This window comes from Egretta garzetta, unplaced genomic scaffold (genome assembly GCF_000687185.1).
Source record: "Egretta garzetta isolate BGI_Z169 unplaced genomic scaffold, ASM68718v1 scaffold81, whole genome shotgun sequence".
NCBI classification, from domain to species: Eukaryota; Metazoa; Chordata; class Aves; order Pelecaniformes; family Ardeidae; genus Egretta; species Egretta garzetta.
The window spans coordinates 2,903,454-2,919,159 of record NW_009258671.1 but is presented as its reverse complement, the minus strand read 5'-3'; the positions used below and the strand labels follow the sequence as shown (position 1 = coordinate 2,919,159).

The following is a 15,706-nucleotide window of genomic DNA, read 5'->3' as shown; positions in this document are numbered from 1 at the left end:
CAATGACATGTTGAACACTCTTTAACATCCTTCCTGAGAAAAGTTGTCAGTGTGTAGACATCTCAAGTAGTGTCTCACTATCTAGTATGTCTGAAAAACATTGGAACCTTTATTCTTATGCAAATAATAGTTAATCATAGTGATATTTTCCAAACAGGAAGACCTACATATCAGATCTGGAGGAGGAAAACCATGGACAGGCCAATCCCTGCTGGCCAACTTAAAGACAAGTCACTCTTCCAGGACAGTGATGGCAGCGCAGTTCCTGCTAAGAGCATGTGCCATAATTGTTCAAAGCTAAAGGTATGGAGTAGAGCTCTCACCACATATTTTCTCTGGAATACTGAAAATAGCAGTTGGAAGTTCTATCAAAATTCAGTTAGATCTGTATGAGACTTTGACACTTACATGTGTTGGAAACAATGCTCTAGGTTGTGATTCAGAGCACATAGAAGTCAACAAATGTGTTCAGCAGTTAAAAAGGGAGACCATATTTTACTAAGGAATCATTTAGAGGTGTGCTATAGTCATAGCAACAGTCGCAGCTATACCTTTTTATCCTTGTTTTTTTAGAACAGGGGAAGTAAGAGTAATAAGACATGCCATAAATAATAGTACCAGCAACGAACAACTTTATGGTGCAAGTTTTCCCTAAGGAAGGAAACAGCTAAAACGGTATGTGGTAGAAAGGTAGAAGGTGCACACAATCAACGTCAAAACTTTCTTTTTCTTTGCTGTAGAAGAGGCTTTGGAGGCCATTCTGAAAGAGAAAGTAAAATCTTCTGTTTTAATGAAAACAAAAAGAAGAATATCTTCACAGAGAATTAGAAAGCAAAGCTTTTGATTTTTGTGTTTCTTGAGTAGGTTGCTCAGGCATCCAACCATAAAGAAAAAATTGTTTCTTTGCAAATTCAATTATTTTCTCTCTTCAGATATTTCTTGGAGCTCTAGCTTTTTCCTTTTTTGCCAAAGGATTTTCTGGAAGCTACATGAAGAGCATGACCAGTCAAATTGAAAGGAGATTTGAAATCTCATCATCAATTGTTGGCATTATTGATGGCAGCTTTGAGATTGGTATGTGTACTTTCTCTGAAAGTGGATAAATACTGCTTCTTAATACATTTTTCCCCTACAAAAAAGAATGTCTTTTTGTAATCTGACTTGTTTTCTTTCCTGTTGATGCAGGTAACTTAATGGTAATGGTGTTGGTGAGCTACCTTGGACCAAGAGTTCATCGACCAAAAGTAATTGCTGTTGGATGTCTCATCATGTCCTTAGGAGCATTTTTGTCGGTGATGCCTCAGTTCCTAATGGGACGGTAAATATGTAGAGTTCTCACATTGTGTACTAATTGAATTTGACCATATGAAGTGTTTTTTAATCCTATACCTGAGTTAAAGGCTTGACAATAATAGTTTCTTCCAGCTAACAGGAAGGTTTTAATAGGTGGATTTTTTAGTATTGATTTTCTGATTTCCTCTCTGAAAGCTTACCTCTTTCTACAGGTAAGTAAGAGAGAAACTTCAGGTTTCTACAGAACTTATACATAATTAGGGATAAAGTGTGTTGGTTATTTCACCTGGGTTGGATGTATATAGATATATATTTTTTTTTAAGCTGTTCTCCCTTTTTTTTATACTTAAATGAATTTTAATGAGATATTGATGAAAGAGGTTTCTTTCTCCATGGTAGTTATTTATGCTAAGCTCTTTAAAATTATGCAGATTTGTATCTATCTCCATTGAATTCAGGGAGAGTTAAATATCTAAGTACCCCTTCACATCTAAGCTTTAGTGCTTACATAGCTGTCAGAAGCAGTTCATACCTCTCCAATCCTTTGGCATCCTTACTGAATAGTAGTTAAAAATAAAACCCCTCTGTCCCTCAAAAATTATAATTTATTTGTACACCTCCTTTAGTTACAAGACCAATACCTTTGATAAGGAGGGTTTGGAAAAAATTATGTCTGGGGCCATGGTATGCAAAATGGCCACAGTCACTACTCTGCTTGGGAACCTGCACTGCAGGGGAAAACACAGGCCAGCAGCAGAGCTATGGAAATCTCTGTTTTAACCCAATTCTCCAGCCAACTTCTGAAGATTACCCATTCTCCACAACACTGAGAAAAACACAGTGGTCATGGGGACCTCACTGTCATCCATCACGATATTAAAGGTCACCACTTGATTGCACAGTGAGAAGGAATATCTTCTCTCCCTTTATCCCAATGTAGCATAAATGCACTTGAGCTGGCTTCAATGTACTTTGCAGATTTACTGTAGTAGCTGGCTGCCTAAATACAGACAAACTGGCGCATGTGTTTTGCAGCCTGTGTTAATCTCTGTATAGACACAGGTAGGTTACTACTAGATCCTTAGGTAGCTAATTTTAAACTAGCACAGAATTGTCTATGTTACACATCTGTCACATCAGTGAGAAACCGATGCCAGTATGGAAAAACGTCAGCACTGTTGTATGTAGACAAATGTGGATGGACTCTGCCTCTGTCCTTCACTCTAAAGAATGATATCTTAAGCTCTGGAAGCAGCTTTTTTGCTCTTTAGCTTAAGAAAATATTGCGGTTAGAATTGTCAGAGCATTTTGAAAAAGGTATGAAAATACCTATCTTTTTTAAGCGAAAGCACTGGAAATGGGTTGCTCCTCCACTTTGCCTGCATGTAACGGGGATGAAAATGTATGAACACAAGGCTCATGCACACTTCCTGCAAAGCAGTCTCTTTCATGTTTCAGTTCTATTTTACATAGTTGTTTTCCAGTTATAATTATGAAAGGATAACTGTTACTGTGGACAACTCCTCTACAAGTGTATCAGCTTGCTCCCCAGCACTGTCTGAGGGCCATCCAGTCACAGATGCTACAGAAACACCCAGCACAATGAAAAATTTTGGTAAGCAAAAGCTCTGATTCTGGGTTCCTTTCTTCTGCTTGTCCCTGTTTTATACTCCCTCTTTTACTGGAAAGCAGTGAAACCCCTGTTAGAAACCATGATATATACAAGCCCACCCTATAATGATTGTAGAAAACCATATTTTATGTTATTTTTCTGTTACAATAAAGTATTGTCAGAATTATATTCACAGAAATGTACATGTTTATGGCCTGCAGGATGTGAGAAAACAACAAATTCCTATCTGTGGCTCTTTGTGTTGATGGGGAACCTTTTACGTGGAATTGGGGAAGCACCGGTTATGCCACTGGGGGTGTCATACATTGATGATTTTTCTAAAGAAGAAAACTCAGCATTTTACATAGGTAATATGCAAGTGAGTGATTTTTATGCTAAACATTCCTTTCTTTAGCCAAACAATACTCACCATCTATCTGCTCTATTCTGGATAATGTCGAGTTGTACAGAGACAAAAAAGCAATGCAAAAGAGATCTCATGTTTATTTTCAAAGGATATATCCCAGGTGCTCCTTTTGCTTTCCCCAAGTGGCTTCTGCTACATGTGCCAGTTTTCTCTGTGGTGAAGAGAAGCATAATCAAATACCCATTTCTCCAAAGTGAGAAGTCATAGCTGTCTACTCTGCCGTATCATCTTCAGTACCACAGCTTCAGAGGATGAAATTCTTCCTAATCACTGTTTCACAGAGAAGAGAATAATCCTTAATGTAAGGACCAGTAATGTAATCGCAGTAATGTAAATGAAGTTTAGAACCTGAATTCTTGAACTTTACATGCAGCATACTTCCTGATGAAAGTTTGTTAAAGTCACTGGCTACTGAAGGAACAACCAAACCCTTGCCAGGGTGTTGTAACAAATCCCTTCTAATTGGGATTTTGTTGTGTTGTTTTGATCAAGCATAGCCTATTGCCCAAGACAGAAAGACTTTCACCCAGGCTAATTAATTTATTGCCAAACTGATTTAATAGCGTGGAGTGTTTGTGTGGGTGAGGGAGGTCAAAACTGCTGCCTGAAGTAAACTTAGTGAAGTTGAACTGGTCAAAGATAGCAAGACACAGTTTCAGGAAGAGCTCAGTATGTAATGCCACAGGGTAAGGCCATGGCAAATGCCTTCACCTGGGGATGAGGAAATCTGCAGGTTGAAGAAAACTGAAGTGTTGTGAAGGGAGCTGACAAACACAAAAGTTCCACTCAGCAGTTATCTGAAACATTTGTAATCGCCTCCAAGCTTCTGATTAAAGACATTTTTAAAAGTTCAGCTGAAATTTTTTCTTGTCAGAATCTGATCTGGGAGAGATTGAGGCCGGTTGGGGACTATTAGGGAAGTGAGATTAAAAATATAAAGTAGAGACAGAGAATAGTGTGGATTCAAACAAAATTAAAATTTATTTGGGTCATACAAGTGAAATAAAGTATTTAATTTACAGAGTATTAAAATATTTCATTTTAATATTCTGAATAGCATTTTTTAGTCTCTTATTCCATTTTGATAGATTGACCCAATTTGTAGAAAAAAGTGAATGTTGAAATAGTCTTTTCCATAGAGCTGAAATTCCTTTTCTTGACCAACTTTAATTCTTTTCTAGATCTGATTTTTTGTCAGTTGACTGAATCAATTTATGATCAGCATTTTTGTAAAATACAAAAAAAAATTATCCTATAATAAAAAAAATTCAGTCAAGACCTGTTGATGAATTTTGACTGCTGATCTCATCATTTGGGCCTGAGCAAGAAGTTTTGCCTTCCTGTCTCTCCTTTTTCTCTTGCCTTTAGATGTTTTGTTGAGTAAGAACATAAGTTATTCTGAGGCAGAGACAGCTCTTTATTAAGTGTCAATAGAATTATTGTGTCATTATTAAGTGTCAATAGAATACATTAAAATATACTTGGCAGAGTTGTAGGGCAAGTGATAATTGACAGCAGTAAAACCAGCGTTGCCATAGGAAGGAACAGAAAAGGAAAAATTAGCATTTTTGTTAAGCTGTCTTACAGAATTTAGTAGAGGATGGTAGCTTTTCTGTAGAACTCTGTGAGACAGGAAATTGTTTTGTTGGTTTTTTTTTTTCTGTGAAATTCTATAGTTTTCATACTGAGTTTTACAGAACCTTTTTAATTTATGTAGTTCTGTCAGGCATCAACATGATCCTGAGGTGGTACAATGCACTGTACACACCACATACAGTCCTGAAAAGCTCTTCTGCATAGGGTCACTACTCAGTATGACTATAAGGTATAATGATCTGACCCTTTGGGTCTACATGCAGTTGGCATTTGTCAAGAGACAGGAATATCAGGATTTCAGTGGTTTGCTTTGTTCTGAGAGGGGCCTTTGGTGGACTGATCTTTGAGGCTAACTGCTCTGACTGAGACATTATTTCATAAATACTCTCCCACGCTAAGTGCTAATTTATTCAGGTATTTTATGGTCTTCAGATGTTTTGCTTCTGTTTAGGTGCCTATAGAAGAGTTGCCAACATACATATGAGGATTTTACCTATACTAATAAGCTTTCAGTACCCAATTTTTAAAATGAATTTCTGATTTTATTTTAAAATGAGTGTTGACATGGTTGGCAGTAGCCATCAGGCTTATCATGTAAGAGGAATAATAGACAATTAAAGATATTTGATGACTAGAACTTTACTTCCATGGATTTCTCACGAAAGCAGAGGCTTTGCATGAATGAAATTTCACCACTGAATTGAGCACTAGCATGCAATCTTGTATCTATTGAACCCACGGCTTCAGTAGAAACCTATCTGAGGCCAATGTATGCTGTAAATTTTAATACCTGTTTGATTGATTGATACTTACATGCTAAACTACTCATCAATACAAAGGCTTGGCTGAGATATGTCAATATGAAGCAGCTGATTAACTGGTAAGTCTGCATGATTTACTGTTTGTGGTTTAGTCTGTTTATTAATTACAAAGAATAAATATTACAAAGGAAAAATATGCTAAGAAAATATCACAGTGAACTTAGTTGATTTTGTTTTATCACAGTACAAGCATATTTTCTTAGTCAAGTTCTTCTCGAAATTAAAGGGTATGCAGGTTTGAATTCTAATTTAAAAACTATACATATGCAAAGTTGTTGCACATATACTCCTTAGCTTATCTGATATCTTATGGCATCTTAAAGAAATATGTTGGATACAACATACAAGGCCATCAGTATGGTTGTGCTGGTTTTATCTGTTTATTTTAGAAATTTGCCACTGAGTATTTGAACTTTGGACATGAGCTTGCATAGTTCTGAGTAGTAAGTTCTGCTTTAGACACACTGATAAATAAACATAAAGATCTAATTCCTGGCTTTTAATGTCAAAATCCTGACTCTGCAGAAATCAGTCATTTTGGAAGCATCAGAATTTAGTTTAAAAAGCCAGATTGTCCAATGAAGTAAAATGAGAGAACTAAATGAAAGCAATATGCAATTGGAGCAGTGATCAAAGATGAAAAATTGTATGGTTAAATTATGCTGTAAGAATTTATTTCAGAAGTCCTTGATCATAAGATGAGCAATCTCTGTATTCAGAAGAGAGTTTGCAAAACCAACAGGAGAAAAATACCTGCAGTAAAACAATACAGAAGGATTTGCAGAGCATAGTGCCGAATGTGGGCAAGAACTGACAGGCGCTTGGTCAAGAATTCCTTTTTTTCTAACAGAATTAAGCCTTCTGCAACTTCAAGCAGCTCCCAGGTGGCAGTTCCATGCTAGAATTCAGAAATTTGAATCCCTGAACTTTTTTTGAGACTGTTACCTCTTCACAACTAAACTTCAACAGATCAACACAAGTGACAGGGGAATATGAGGACCTACGCTGGAATTATTTTGAGGGTATTTTTTATTTTATGTTGATTGCCAGCAGTGGTGACCACAATCAAATTGTGCTGTATTCACATGCCTAGTCAGCAAAATGCAGTCCTAGCTTCCTAGGTTTCTGCTAGCCTTCACAGCTTATTCATTTGCTCCTAGGGGCATCCCACCTTCTTCTGATCCCATGTTACATCCTTTGTAAGCAGAGGCAGAGTGGGAAATGGAAGCCCCAGTGAGGCCAGTAACAAAACTGAAAGCTGCTTTTAAAGAGGTCATTACTTGATCACTAGATTTCTTGATTTTTTTTTTTTGCAGCTGCAAAAATACATATTAACACAACAGCTGATTCGCTTATTCTGGTGCTGAATGAATCAACAAAGATTCTGTATAATGAACTTTGATCACACACAGGGACACTTATATCTCCTTGTTGCCTGCTGAAAATATCCTCAGGGTCCTGTACCTAATTCCATGTCCACCCACTTTTATTTTCCCCGTCATCCCAATGTGACTCCAAACTGCAAAGATGTACCTTCTTATATGCACATCGTTTGATCGACTACTGTTACTTAAAGTTAAGCTACGGACCTGAACAGATAGTAGAGGGAAAAGTCCTGACTTCTACAATCACAGAAGTTCATGCAATCTGTAAACAGAGTTGCAGGTAGACTTATGACACCTCCAACAGGCCTAGAGTTGTAAGGTCATTAGTTAACTGCCACAAGCTGAACAATGCAACTACAAAAATCTGAGGGAAGAAGTAGGGAGGAGAAGGGATAAAAATCATTGCAGTGTTATTCTCTTTCTTCCTATTCTTTCCAAGACACCAAACTTGCCAATGAAATGCGTGTGGGGGTCCACGTGAGACCGCATTTCGACAAAGCCCTGTGCGTGTGAAGGAGCCTGCTTCCACACTGCAGCTAGCGCGCTGGCAGCCTATGGCTTATTTTCTTGCTGCTCAGAAGCTTCCAATTAGACATCCCCTAATGGCCTGTGCCCCTCTTCTGTCTCCTCCTTCCTCTTTCCTTTCTTTGCCCTCAGAGAAGAAACCGTGCTTGTCCGCACAGCGTTTTGCTCACTCTCTTGTGCTGCCTCCCTTCTCTTACAGGCCTGGTGAGATCCTCGGGCATGTTTGGGCCGACCCTGGGCTTCCTGCTTGGATCTTTCTGTGCCAGCCTCTGGGTTGACATTGGCATTGTGGATACTGGTAAGAGACTGTGAGGTGGTAAGAGACTGTGAGGTGGTGCATTAACTGAGAAGACGACTGTATACAGTAACCTGCATGCCAAGAAGCACCTTCCCACCTTACTACTCCAAAAAGAGGGGCTCTCCAGAGAGTTTTTCCTGCTCAAAAGCTGGTGTTATTTACACTTGAATATCTGCAACGTTGTAGTGTGACTGGAATAGCCCTTGATGCAAGACTCCTACCCCCACTGCAAAAAAATTTTGCACCTCTTCTTACTCTTGCGCATGCACTTCTTACACCCTTGTGCAGCTGAGAACAAATGAGCAAATGAAGGGCCATCTCCACATTGAGGGAATAGTGGAAGGCCTTTGCTCATGGACACTTTCAACACTTGGCAAAAATTACGTTCTCTTAAAAAGCATGCAGCAAAGATTCATATGAAAACTCATCTTACTTGTCAAATCACTTTCAAGCTTCTAATCCCAGGGGAAACTTGAGGATCTTCAAGGAAAAACTGTTGATTTCAGGGATGGAAGAAGAAGGGGACAGTGGGGAATTGAGAAAGGGAAGTTCTTTTTGGGTGGTGAAGGGCCCTCTTGCTGTCACTCATTGCCACAGAAAGCATTGGAAGATTGTGGCAAGGAGATGCCACCATGGGTCTAAATGGAGACATCTATTTTTGACTGCATGGAACTGATTTGATGCAAGCTGCACTTCAGTTCTTCATATAAAACATAAATCACCTCTCTTCTGGTCTTTAAATAATATATATAAGGATACTTATAGTAAGTTTAATTGGTCTGCATGATATTTAATCTATTTTCCTGTCTTTCTGTATTTTGCAGATGCCATCAGCATAAATCCTAAGGATACCCGTTGGGTTGGTGCCTGGTGGCTTGGATTGCTTATCTGTGGAGCAGTCAACTTCATTTCTTCATTGCCTTTCTGGTTTCTGCCTTACTCCTTACCAAAAGAAGGAGAGAATGAAAACCTGAAGATTAGTCATTTGCCTATTCAAGGAGATCACTGTAAAATAGACCCCCCAGCTCAGCCTCAGTTAAAGTTCTCAGAGGCAGTAAAAGGTGAAAGGTTATTGCCCAAATGTTTGCATGTGAATTCTCTCTCACGGGTTCATTCTGAGCTAAGCATGGATTTGCGCAACCCTCAACAAAATGCACATTTCTGCAGTGCAAATGGTGGACAAAAATGCTCTCTTTAATTTGTAGTATTAGAATTGTATGCTAAGGGTGTGTTTCAGTCCTCTCCTTATGTCAGACAGCTGGAAAAAATTCATGCTGTTGCTTTGAGAACCAGAGAGTCTCAGTTCAACATGGTAGTTGTCATGTGATGAATTACAGCTGTAATTCTATGATTATGAAGGAAGAGGGTGGAAAACATCCCATCCCTCATTAATGACCAATCCACCGCTGGCAGGTTACTCTTTCACTGAGGCCATCATACAGGAGGGAAACATGGGGCTAAGCTGTTGGAGAGATTTCACTGGATTCATAGCTCACGTGTGTGAGCTCAGTGATGCTAAATTAACCTTGCATAGGCAATATCAGACCCAACTACCCATTGCTGGACTCCCCCAGGGGATTTATTCTTACGTGTGTATGCACGTGCACCCCTTAGTGGCTACAGCAGAACTCTTACCTTTCAGGCAAGCGTATGCACGTGCACCCCTTAGTGGCTACAGCAGATTTGTTTTGAACTCTTACCTTTCAGGCAAGTGTGCCAACAGCCAGACTACAGGCTAAATGCAGGTTTTTGTCCTCACTTCAATTTCATGGACTTAGATACTCTAACCAAGGTTCTCAGGAAAGGTTCCAGCCTTTTGCTGGGCTAGGTGCTCCCTTTCTATGAATATCAGCCCTGTATGGGGCTCTCATGTGGTTTGTGTGGGGCTCTCGTGGTTTGTGAAGGTTCCTGCTTTAGGCACTGAACATTATCGAAGTCTTAATGCTTCTCTAAGGACACTCTCCTGTACAGGCATTGACAACCAGTGTTGCAAGCCTTAGTGTCTTGATGAATAGTCCTGTGTCACATACAAGATAATCTAGGATTTTTGGTTCCCACTTCAACATCCACTGTGCCATTCAGCCTTGCTGCTCCTTTTAAGTCATGTGTTGGCAATGAGGAAAACTCTCACTTGAGCAAGCATGTTTTGATAGGCAAAGAATTATAGCCTGCAATGCAGCCAGTAATTAAATCAGAGCTAGTTTTATTATCTAAAGCATGTCAAAACAGCTCTTCTCTGTGTTTAGCAGGGTGTACAGCATATACCTCTCCATTGCAGATTTCTTCCCAGCTCTGAAGAAGCTGTTTGGAAATCCAGTTTTCCTGGTGTACATCTTCCTCACTATTCTGCAGTACAATTCTCTTGTTGGGTTGATAACCTATGAGACAAAGTTTATGGAGCAGCAATTTAATGTATCAGTGGCAAGAGCCATCTTTCTAATTGGTAGGTACTTATCCTTTTTTAGATTCCAGTGTCAGAAGGGAAGCTTTTCTTTGTTACTTTGTCTTCCTTTAGAAGTAGCTTCTGTGAACCTTTTTTTTTTGTTAAAAAAAAAAAATTATATAGTGGTTTATTAATTTTCCTACTATATTTTGAAAATGGATGTTAATTTTACTGTTAATTTTCCTGATGTTCCTACTTTAATGAGCTAGAGGATTATTGGAACTGGGTGGACATTTTTTTGGCTGAAGTTTTTTCAGAGTGAGATTTGGGTTATGAATGTGTCTGTTTTCATGAATAAAAACCACATAAACTGCAACTAAGTAACAAATAAAAGAAAAAAACCATTTAATTTAGAAAATGTCTAATGAAATGTGTGACTTTCCATTTCAGAATAACAGCTCTGTATAAATGTTCTTCCATTTTGATTACAAATACAAATTTTTGTAAGTGGTAAGAAACCAAAATGTAAAATTTTGAGTCATTTCATTCAGCTCAAAGCTTTTACTACTTGCCAGTTCTTTCAAAAATAAGTTCTTTGTAGTGTTCTACAAAAAAGTATGCTGAAATTATATTAATCTTACAGTGATTAATATGATCTCATAACCTGGCAAGAAAACCAGGGTATTTGAGGTCACTGCAGAATTGATATTGCATTACTTTAATCTGAAGACACCTTGTTTTGCTGCAGGTCGGGTACAAATATGGGAAGAACTTTCTTTTTCCTATCTTTTTTTGGATGCAGGGAAAGATTCATAAAACCAAACATCTGATGTTTTGGAAACTACTAGAACCAGATATTTGTTGTAAAAAGGGCCAATGCAAGTGACAGCAGCTAACATTTTTATTACCTTTTATTTACAGGTGTAATACTTTTACCCATCACAATCATGGGCATGTTTCTAGGCGGCTTTCTGATCAAGAAATTCAAACTTCACATAACTGAAATGGCAAAGTTCGCATGCGTCACCTTTATAGTAGCATATCTGTTAAACCTCTTGTACTTTATGTGCAGTTGTGAGGTGCTCCAGGTGGCTGGTTTGACAGCGCCCTATTCTGGGTTTGTATCCCCTTGGGTTTGTGTTGGTTCTGTCATTTGTCATGGTTGCTTCCTGCCCTGGGCAGAACATGGTGCATACACCTGTATTATTCTATTCTCACAAACTAATCTGGGTTTGTAATCTCGTCTGGGCTACAAACCTTCTCCTCTAGAAAACATCATGATTTGAATCTGGATGTATTCTGAAATGTGTCTTCTCTGTTGTTTTACTGTAGCATATTCCTATATCCTTTTGCATAAAAAAAAAATATATGTGTCTGTTTAAAGACAACATTTTTTTGTCTTTTAAATTTACTTGTATTAGGTAATCCACTAGTGTCAATCAGTGTGGTTTCAGCTGGAGTGGGGCTACTGTGATTATATCATTTTAGTGCTCCCTTGGTGGTAGTGCACACAAGAAAATCCTAGGTTTTGAGATAGACTTTTCAGGCTGAAATGATACATAGTGTTGGGGATGGGCATAATGTCCTGATTTTGTTTTTCAAATTTTGTTTAGACCAGACATTTCTTTTTCTAAATTATTTATTGCTGGATATTGACAATATACCTCTATATTCTGGCAAATTGCTAATTAAGATGAAATTTATCACAGGCAAATTAAATGTTTATATTCTATTTCAAAGCTTTAATTTAAAGTCAGACTCCTCCTACCATTTTAGGGAGTGGGATGTAAAAGCTGTTGAAAGTGGCTTCTCCATAGTCCCCCAATGGTTTTGCCTCTAGAAGGGCCCATCCTCTAGGTCAGTAGTTACGAACCTGCCTGGGCGGTTACCAGTCTCCCTCGGTACCTGGAGCTGCTGACCTGCCTGCATCCATTTTCTCAGCTGGAGGTAGAAAGTGGTCATGTCAGGAGTGTGTGCTGCTCAAACGGACGTTCCCGCTCCCTTACCAGGGCCATGGTCATGCCTCCTTGAGAACATTGTGCTGACTCCAGCAACCTGCCACAATTGCCTACTGTTTAAATTTAGCTCAGTCCGGTCCAACAAATTTCAAGGGATTTTAAAGGATTAAACTGAATCCAGCAGGGCTTGCTAGATTTTCAATTCAGACAGAAACTCAGTCCTGTGCTTTTTGAAACTGAGCCTATGTTCAGGGAAATATTGACGTTGTCTTGGCAAACCTGACACCCAGTTCAACTTTGAGGTTAGTTGCATAAAAGATGTCAGCGGTTTGTGCAGCGGCGATAACTCTGGTTGAGTGCAACATCTGATGCTGTAGAGTGAATTAAAAATAGGGAGAAACATCAAGGCAGCAAATACTGAAAGAGCAATTGCAGTTTCTCCGGGAGAACTGGGAGTGGAGAATTTAGCATGTGCTAGGATTGTTCTGGTTAAGCGACTCACATACTGTTTTACCCATTTAAAAGTTTGTAGTTTGAAGATGAGCAATGGCCTAACGAGGGCTAAATCCCCCAGTTATTTTCCCTCCTAAAAGATTTAGGAGAAATGTAGCCCCCTTGAGATGTGTTTTGGATTGAGGGGTAAGGAGGGAGAAAAGGCAAATTTTGAACACTTTTTCCTTTATATTGTGAGTGACTTCAAAGTAGGGTTGATTTATAGATGGTGGACTCCTAACACTTTCTGAAAATTGAGCCCTGCTACCATGCCCTCAGAGTCACTGGCCACTTTCCAAATTCTCAATTCTAGTTGTCATCTGCTTAGTTTAACTCCTTGGGGCCTGATTTTAATGTTTCTTACAGAAATGTTGGTAAAAGTGGAAGCTATGAATGTCCATGATAATATACAAGAAAAGAGATCTGATAAGAAATGGGGCTTAAGCCTATCCCAGGTGTGGGGCTGCTGCTGCTGAATATGATCAGAGGAGAGATAGAAGCAGCACTTCTCACTCAGACTCACGCAGCTTTCATTGCCACTGAACCGTCTCTGATCCAATGAAAAAAATTCAAGGACATTTTGCTGTTGTTTTTTTATGTAGTTTAATATCACCACTTCTAGCACCCAGATATGGTATGATATCTACTGCTAAAGAAAAACATGGCCAATCTACAAGTGATAAGAGGTTCTCATATCAAGTATTCCCTCCCAGCCAAGAATACCTAGTTTGTGAGTTCCATGCCTTTTCAGCAACAAGCCATAAATTTATTCATGCTTGATGAAGAATCTCAAGAGAGTTTTGGTTTAGCTGAAATGAGTTTAGTTTCCATGTGACAATGTCACAGTCCATTGGATGGTAGCAGATACCTGTCCATGTTGATTGCTTTACTTTCCGCATGTTTTTCCTGCCTACTAATATCAGGATATTTTGTTTGACTATATAATTTGACTAAATAATTATTTTATTTCTTTCTGTTTTCCTCCAGATTAAAGCATCTTTCCTCTCCCAAAACCAGCTTTATGGCCAGTTGCAATGCTGACTGCAGCTGCAAGCTGGATCAGTGGGACCCTGTATGTGGGGATAATGGGATCACTTACATGACAGCCTGCTTTGCGGGATGTAAATCATCAACTGGGATGGGAAAGAATATGGTAAATATATAGGTGGATAGATGATTATCTAGTAAGGCCTGTTGTGATAAGACAAGGCATAATGGTTTTAAACTAAAAGAGAATAGATTCAGACTAAATGTAAGGAAGACATTTTTTATGATGAGGGTGGTGAAACCGTGGAACAAGTTGCCCAGAGGTGGTAGATGCCCCATCCCTGGAAATATTCAAGGCCAGGTTGTATGGGCTCTGAGCAATCTGATCTAGTCGAAGTTGTCCCTGCTCATTCCAGGGGAGTTGGACTAGATGACCTTTAAAGGTTCCTTCCAACCCAAACTCTTCTATGATTCTATGTTTATAGATACAGCTAGATTTCTTCATCTATTAATTTTTTGGCTTTGTGATTAACAAATCCTGTAAATACAAATGTCCATTCTGTACGGTTTAACCTTGTAGTTGCAGAGAGGGTTTTTGAAACAGTTGGGGTGAGGTAAGTAAACTGTTCAGGAAAGACATGAAAACCTCAGACTCTTGACTTAACACTTCTTGAATGCTTTTACTTCAATTTTTTTAAAAAAATTATTTTCTTCTCAGCAAGATGACGGTAAATTTGGCTTTAAGTTTCTCAGTAGTTCTCTTACTGCATAGGTACAATACAGTTAAGAGGGGTTTGCTTTAGAAGACATTTACTATTCTGGTTGTTACACTAGCAAAATTCCATGGTGTCAACTCATGTGCAGCAGACCTGTATAAAATTGATGCTGGTTTCTCAAACTGTTAACCGATCATAGTGGAATTTCCTGCTTTCCTGAGCTGCCATAGCTAGGAAAACAAGTCATAGCTTTAAATTGTACAGCCAAGAGCTCCTGTAAATATACACATGCCCATTTTGTTCCTTGTTTCAGCAGCAAAACCATTTCCAAAACTTCAAACAAGCCTACCTGGGCAAGACCATTAAAAACAGTAGGTTTGCAGGAATGTGTGCAAATGATCATGTCTTCTGGCAGAAGCAGAATTGTCATCATGTAACAATACCAAAAGTGACAGACAACATTTTCAGGCTTACATGCATATACTCCATCGATATTCTCTTGCTTCACTTCAGGGGAATTGGCTTTCAAACCCATGTTTCCTGCTAACTTCAAAGGCTATGAAACAGCCCCCTCAATCTAGCACCAAATGCTGTTTTAGAGACATAACAATAGATATGCAAGATTGTTGGGTCCACATCTACATTTTTATTGTCACTCACCTACTTGATAGGATTCCTGAGCAGAATGGATAACAGTTCACGTCTGAATTTTATAGCTTTGACCCATTTTAAGCATACACAGAGCATGTTCTGTCCTAGCATGGGCATGGCTGAAACTAGAGTCACAGTTGCTTTGTGTGTCCGGAGCAGCTCAGAGTGGCTGGAGCATACCAATGAACTTGGCCATCAGTTTGCAAAGATGATTAGGGAGGTTCTTTCAGCATAAACAACAGCCTGCCTGTAATGGGGAGTGAAAAATCTAGCTACTAAAATAATTTTGTGCCACTGAATTCTGATTAAATAAAATCTTCTCATCTTCCTATTTCAGGTGTTTCACAATTGCAGCTGTGTGGAAGGACAAGTGCTGGGACTTGGCAATTCCTCTGCAGTTCTGGGACAATGCCAAAGAGAAAGCTGTACCAGAGCATTTCCCTATTTTTTAGCATTACAGACTGCATGTGCATTTATTTTAGCCTTAGGAGGCACTCCTACGTACATGATTATGTTTAGGTGAAATACTTTACCTTACCTTGACCATAAAGCTTAGGGAAAG

At 38.9% G+C, this 15,706-nt stretch overlaps 1 protein-coding gene across 1 annotated transcript in view; it reads left to right on the top strand.

The window, feature by feature from the left end:
• Nucleotides 1-192: 192 nt before the first annotated feature.
• The window catches only part of LOC104135124 (solute carrier organic anion transporter family member 1C1), a 19,003-nt gene continuing 3,489 nt past the window's right edge, over nt 193-15,706 (top strand). The window contains exons 1-11 of the mRNA XM_009648735.1: nt 193-303; nt 933-1,074; nt 1,186-1,318; nt 2,778-2,908; nt 3,127-3,273; nt 7,859-7,957; nt 8,782-9,018; nt 10,236-10,400; nt 11,262-11,457; nt 13,778-13,943; nt 15,482-15,663. Of these exons, the coding sequence (XP_009647030.1) occupies nt 193-303; nt 933-1,074; nt 1,186-1,318; nt 2,778-2,908; nt 3,127-3,273; nt 7,859-7,957; nt 8,782-9,018; nt 10,236-10,400; nt 11,262-11,457; nt 13,778-13,943; nt 15,482-15,663 (1,709 nt within the window). The remainder of the gene's footprint in view (nt 304-932; nt 1,075-1,185; nt 1,319-2,777; nt 2,909-3,126; nt 3,274-7,858; nt 7,958-8,781; nt 9,019-10,235; nt 10,401-11,261; nt 11,458-13,777; nt 13,944-15,481; nt 15,664-15,706) is intronic.